This window comes from Propithecus coquereli, unplaced genomic scaffold (assembly GCF_000956105.1).
Source record: "Propithecus coquereli isolate 6110/MARCELLA unplaced genomic scaffold, Pcoq_1.0 Scaffold267, whole genome shotgun sequence".
Lineage (NCBI taxonomy): Eukaryota > Metazoa > Chordata > Mammalia > Primates > Indriidae > Propithecus > Propithecus coquereli.
Genome location: NW_012148252.1, coordinates 3,814,710 through 3,820,511, shown reverse-complemented (window position 1 = coordinate 3,820,511; position 5,802 = coordinate 3,814,710). Strand labels below are relative to the sequence as shown.

At 41.4% G+C, this 5,802-nt stretch overlaps 1 protein-coding gene and 1 pseudogene across 1 annotated transcript in view; one reads left to right on the top strand and one right to left on the bottom strand.

The window, feature by feature from the left end:
* INSL6 (insulin-like 6) overlaps positions 1-2,732 on the bottom strand; it is a 7,965-nt gene extending 5,233 nt beyond the window's left edge. Inside the window, exon 1 of the mRNA XM_012647398.1 lies at positions 2,444-2,732. Coding sequence (XP_012502852.1) covers positions 2,444-2,732 — 289 coding nt within the window. The remainder of the gene's footprint in view (positions 1-2,443) is intronic.
* A 1,498-nt stretch (positions 2,733-4,230) lies between these two features.
* LOC105812834 lies at positions 4,231-5,184 on the top strand (annotated as a pseudogene).
* Positions 5,185-5,802: the final 618 nt, after the last annotated feature.

Below are 5,802 nucleotides of genomic sequence, written 5' to 3'. Positions count from 1 at the left end.
AAAAAAAAAAAAAAAAAAAAAAAACTGTATAATGATAATTGATGGCATGGATATGAGGACATAGGGCAGGTTGTACAAATATAAATTGGAGGCATTCTAGAGAGCAATCTGACACACCTCAAGCAAATTAAGCATACACATACTTCATGACACAGCAATTCCATCCCAGGTATATATCCCAGAGAAATTGCCACACAGGTCTATAAGGGGACACATATCATACTCACTTTAGTGTTATTTATAGTGCCAAGAACTTCAAGGCTGTATTAGGTGTTCATCACTGAATAAATAAGTAAAATGTGAGGAATGCACATTGAGTACTATGTATATATTAATATTAGAAGCAAGGAACTAAATGTTCACATGGCAACAATAAGATACAGATCTTAAATGCCATTTAGATATATTTTAAAAAATACATGCACAGGAAACAATGCATAATTTGAAAAAACTTACACAAACAAAAATACATAATGAACAGATTGGAATGGCTGCCTATGAGAGGAGGAGAATGGGAGTGGAGAAAGGCGATAGGTGAAGACAATCATCTTCTAATATACAGTATAATTTACTTAGGTTTATTATCTATCTTCACTACTCTGTAAGCTTCATGAGGGCAGGAGCCTTCACTATTTACTCCCAAATCCCAAGCACCGAGAAGAATGCCTAGCACATAATAGGTACTTAAATTTTGTTAAATGAACATAAAAGAAAAGAGCCCTTTGTAGACTGTAATAAATGAAAAATAAATTTAAAAAACCAAGAATTGGTGAATAAAGACCAAGGATAGGGGAATATGGTCAATCTAACTGGAATAGGGGTTATGGATAATGAAAAGCTGATGTTAAAACTTTAATGACTTCACCTAGCTCTAAGAGCTAGGAAGCATCATACTGAGCCAGAATTTAGAAATATGATGTCAATCGACTTCATTGTACCACATTCTGGGATATGTCTTGAACATATGGCCCACACCTTCAGGATCCACTAATAAGCACATAATTTCAGATTCAAGTTATGTATGAGTAGCTCTAAAAAAAAAAAAAAGCATTTTTAAATATCAGTATACCAAACTATCTTTCCCTGTGTCAGACTCAAATAGATCAGAATATTAAAATTTTGGATAATTGACCTGATATAACACAGCAATGTGTCCTGCTAGTAAAAGCTAAATAAAAATTAATCCAATTTTCAGCCACTTTCATATATAAAAGGAATGGCAAAATTATACATGTTATATTAGAAACACATACCTCTTTGCAATTTCTAAATTATTGACTAGAAATTAACAGGACAGAATGCCATCTTTTCTTACAGATTAATAATTTTTTAAATTTTAGGATGTCATATTGATAACATAGACCCATTTTTCCTTCTTTCACATATTTCAAAACAATTGTGGTTTTATTGCCACATGATACTTCCACTTCAGCAAATTGTCCATTACATAGTTCCCATAGTAACAGGTTTAATGGGTATGACAATTTTGAAATATTGTCATGTGTTTTTATTTCCTACAAGTCTTGTTTCATTGCAGCTCCCCTTTCATTGAATTAATGACATTTACTCCTCCAGGGGAATGCGAATAATACCTAAAACAAAAGGGTCATTAATCAGCTCTAAGTTTTAAAGTTTAACTTTTTTATTAAGAAAATTGTCTTCAGAGCAGAATTTGTTGAAAAAGGGATTTCCAAACTCTCTTTAAATAACAACCTCAAGCTTGGAGGCCTGAAGATAAAAATTTGACTATAGTACAGTATAGGCGGTGAGAGTACAGTATTTGATGTGAGAGAAATGCCTGCCCAACATGAAGTAGAAAAGGAAGGCTCTCCTTGCACTTTTGAGAGAAAATAAGGAAGAGGAGAAAGAAAGTGAACTAGACTTTGTTCCTCAGAAGTATGGACCACCAACTAGTAGCATCACCATCACCTGAAAGCTTGCTGGCTTGTTAAAAATGTAGAATCTTGGCTGGGCGTGGTGGCTCACGCCTGTAATCCTAGCACTCTAGGAGGCCGAGGTGGGCAGATTGTTTGAGCTCAGGAGTTCGAGACCAGCCTGAGCAAGAGCGAGACCCCCGTCTCTCCTAAAAATAGAAAGAAATTAATCGGACAACTAAAAATATATAGAAAAAATTAGCCGGGCATGGTGGCGCATGCCTGTAGTCCCAGCTACTCGGGAGGCTGAGGCGGGAGGATCGCTTGAGCCCAGGAGTTTGAGGTTGTTGTGAGCTAGGCTGACGCCACGGCAGTCTAGTCCAGGTGACAGAGTGAGAGTCTGTCTCAAAAAAAAAAAAAAAGGCTTCCCAGAGGTCTGACAGATTTTTATTTACCTGTGTACTAGGCACAAATTCCATTTCCTGGGGAAGCTCACCTTCTAGCAGAGCAAATTCTAGGTTAAGAAATCTACAGAGATGAACAAACTTGCCTTTGGTTTAAATTTTTACCTGGATTTGTGCCTCTCCCCCAACTCGGGAAATGGGTTTGGGGGCTTTCGAACTGGTCAGGGATATAGGCTTCAACCTTCTCCGAGGGCTCAGAAACCAGCTGTGCGAAAGGGGTTTCCTCCTCCAACTGGAACTGGCTCCAGTCAGCATGGCCACAGAGTTTTACTATTTCTTTCACCAAGTGCCTGCCGCACAGCCTCCTGGCTATACTGACGTCGCTCAGCTCACTGGAGAACCGAACCCTCAGGAGCCCGAGCCACAGCAAACACAAGCAGAGGAGCCGCGACATCCCTAGGACCCAATCAGGCCCTCCTACCTGAGCAACGGCGGCGCGGTGACCCTACTCCCTCTCTGCGCCTGCGCCTGACCGGAGCTGTGCGCGCGCACCCTGCGGCATTCTGAGCGAGAACGCAGAGGCAAGGCAGCCAATGGCTGCCGGGTCCTGGCCTAGGCTTTCCCGCCCTCCCTGGGCTCTCGGGCAGTCGAAGGTAGCAGGTTCTGGCTTCTAAAATGAAAGCCTTCCCTACGCACCTGACTCTTTTTGACCTTATGGTCAGTATTTGTTATCTAGTCTGTGCAGAGCAACTTATCCCTTAATTTTACATTGCTTTGATTTTTTTTATGAGAGATAATCTTGTCTAATTATAAATTTGTCTAAGGGCAAAATAATATCTGATATGCATACTCCCTATCCTTGTATAAATTAAAAATATTTTAACTTAACCGTTGTTAGGATAAAATTAAATACTTCGTACCATACCAATAATTTCTTCTTTGAGATGATGTAATAAAGCTTTTATTCTAAATGTATTATAAGTAAATATAAAATGGAAACCAATTAATCCAACAGAGGAGAATTGTTCAATCAAATGCTCTTGCTTGCCTCACTTTGAAAAAAAAATCTAAATTTGCCTACCTTCCTTATGTAGCCAGAACTGGGATGTATAGATTGATAATACTTTCCCAAATTAACAGTTCTGGCTGTGGCTTTTCTGATGTGCCCGACCACATCACCTTCATCTGCTCCTCACAGTGCTTGCTAACACCACCCAACCCAAACAGCTGCTGGGAATGAATCAATTCAGGAACTTGATTTAGCAATAAAGTCCAATATTTTCAGGCCTGTGGCTTTAGCCTGCCTCTGATGGTCATGTACGTTGTGTGCTCCTCCACCCCTGAGGCACTAGGTGCATTGTAGCACGTGATCATTGCCCACTGAGTAGTACAGAGAGAAAGGAAGTCTTAAATTCTTACACATGGACAAAAGCCCTGCTGACTGGTGGAATTGGTGACTTCTGTGAAGCCCCGGGGGTGTGTTCTGGGCCTCATGCTCCCCACTGGCTGTCACTTTCTGTGGTGTGAAGAATGATTCAGGGCAGCTGAGGGAGACCACCTCCACTGGCATGCCATCTGCCTAAAATAGAAAACTTTATTAAAACATAAAATACAATGAAAATAGTAATCTAATATCCAATATTATGTATGGCTCACTATGTGCCACAGACTCTTCTGAGTACTTTACCAATAGTTTCCGATTTAATCTTCCGAACATCCCAGAGAAGTGAACAGTATTATTTCCTCCATTTTAGAAACACTGAGAGTTAATTTGCTGAAAGTCTCATAGCTAATATCTCGTGGAGCTGCGATTGAGACCCAGCCTTTCTGGCTTGGTGTAGATACTGCCTCTCAAACTGTTTTTTGAAACCTCTGGTTGTCACCTCAAGCATCATGTTAATTTTTATAATCTGTGGCATAGCTGTGACCATTCACATCTATAACTATTTCGAATGAGAGTTGAGGCACCTCAACATGAGGAGGAGGTAGAGGAGGAGGTGGCTGGACTGAGCTCGTGCCCATCGTGTGGCCCGAGGGGAAGCAGTCTGCTGCCCCCTTCACCTTCCCTTCTCTCCCTGGCCCACTCCCCCTCACCATGGAGCAGCACCACGTGGGCACAGGAGGCCAAAGTCAGCAAAAAGGCTCTGGACTTCAACCACATTGGGGACAAGCCGACAAGACCTCAGAAGATCAGCAAGAAGAAATCGAACATACTGATGAGGTGCAAAATCATAGACAGACTTAGTGAACAAGCCAGGGAGGAGATTTTTAAAGGAGAACATAAACGTAATGAACTCTGCCAACCATTTTTTCAGAAGAGGTCAGAACTGATCACCTACATGCTAAATTGTGGCTTAAGAACCTTTGCAGCCATCCACACGTGTGTGTACTGCGTGAGGAGGATGAAGAGGCGTCAGAGTTGAAGTGACAGAATTTGAAAATACTAAATGAGGTCACAGAATAGATTTTTATCTTTATGAAAATCCTTGCTTTTAAAATGAAGTTCTCCCCAAAGAATTTCACCTGAATGAGGGCAGAGATCCATCTTCAAAGTGCACTGAAATCAAATAGAAATCTGGAAAACACTTGAAAAGAAACATTCAAGTCAAAGGCAGAATGAAGTCAGCAGAAAGAGGCAGTGTGAGGAAGCAGAGAGCTTCTGTACCTGGTTACTGACCATTGTGCCGTGAATGCAGGTGACTTAGGAGAGGTCAGCAAAGGGGACATTTGACCAAATCCATTACTAGACTACTTGGTTCTTGATATGGATGGTGAAGAAAGGGAAGGAGAAGAAGATGATAAAGAAGGAGGAGGAGTGGAATATATTGATGCGAAGGGGATAGGGATGACAGTGAAGAAGATGAGGATGAGGGGAGGAAGGAGAGGAGGATGAAGGAGATGACTGATAGGCACTGATGGATTCTAACCTTCCTTTCTAAAATGTTCTCCAGTCCTTGGGGGAAAGTTCATGTCTTTTTTTTTTTTTTCCTCTTGTGCTCAGGAACCCTGTTCTTGAGGTCTCTTGTTTCTACACCTTCATTCTCAACTTACTTTAGGGGGAAATGCCTTGAGCAGCATTACAGTGGGACAAGAATCTCTACCACTTTCTGTTCTGAAATCATTTTATCCCTTCCTTTCTCAACAAAAACTGGATGCAATCTATACCACCAAGCTCTGTGGGGAAAAAAGAAAAATTTGCTCCCATTGCTCTGCTGGAAGCTGGTGGGGCTGGGCCCTCTGTGGTAGTGCATGGAATTCTAGCTTATTTCCTCCTTTCTCTGCATATTGAGGTCAGAGAGTACAGTGTGAATATGGAGAGTTGGCATTTACCAATTTGTCTACTATCTCTTGTTTAAAAAGAGAATTAAAAAATTTAAAAATGAGGGCTGGGCGTGCTGGCTCACACCTGTAATCCTAGCACTCTGGGAGGCCGAGGTGGGTGGATCGCTCAAGGTTAGGAGTTCGAGACCAGCCTGAGCAAGAGAGAGACCCCCCACCCCCGCCGTTTCTACTAAAAAATAGAA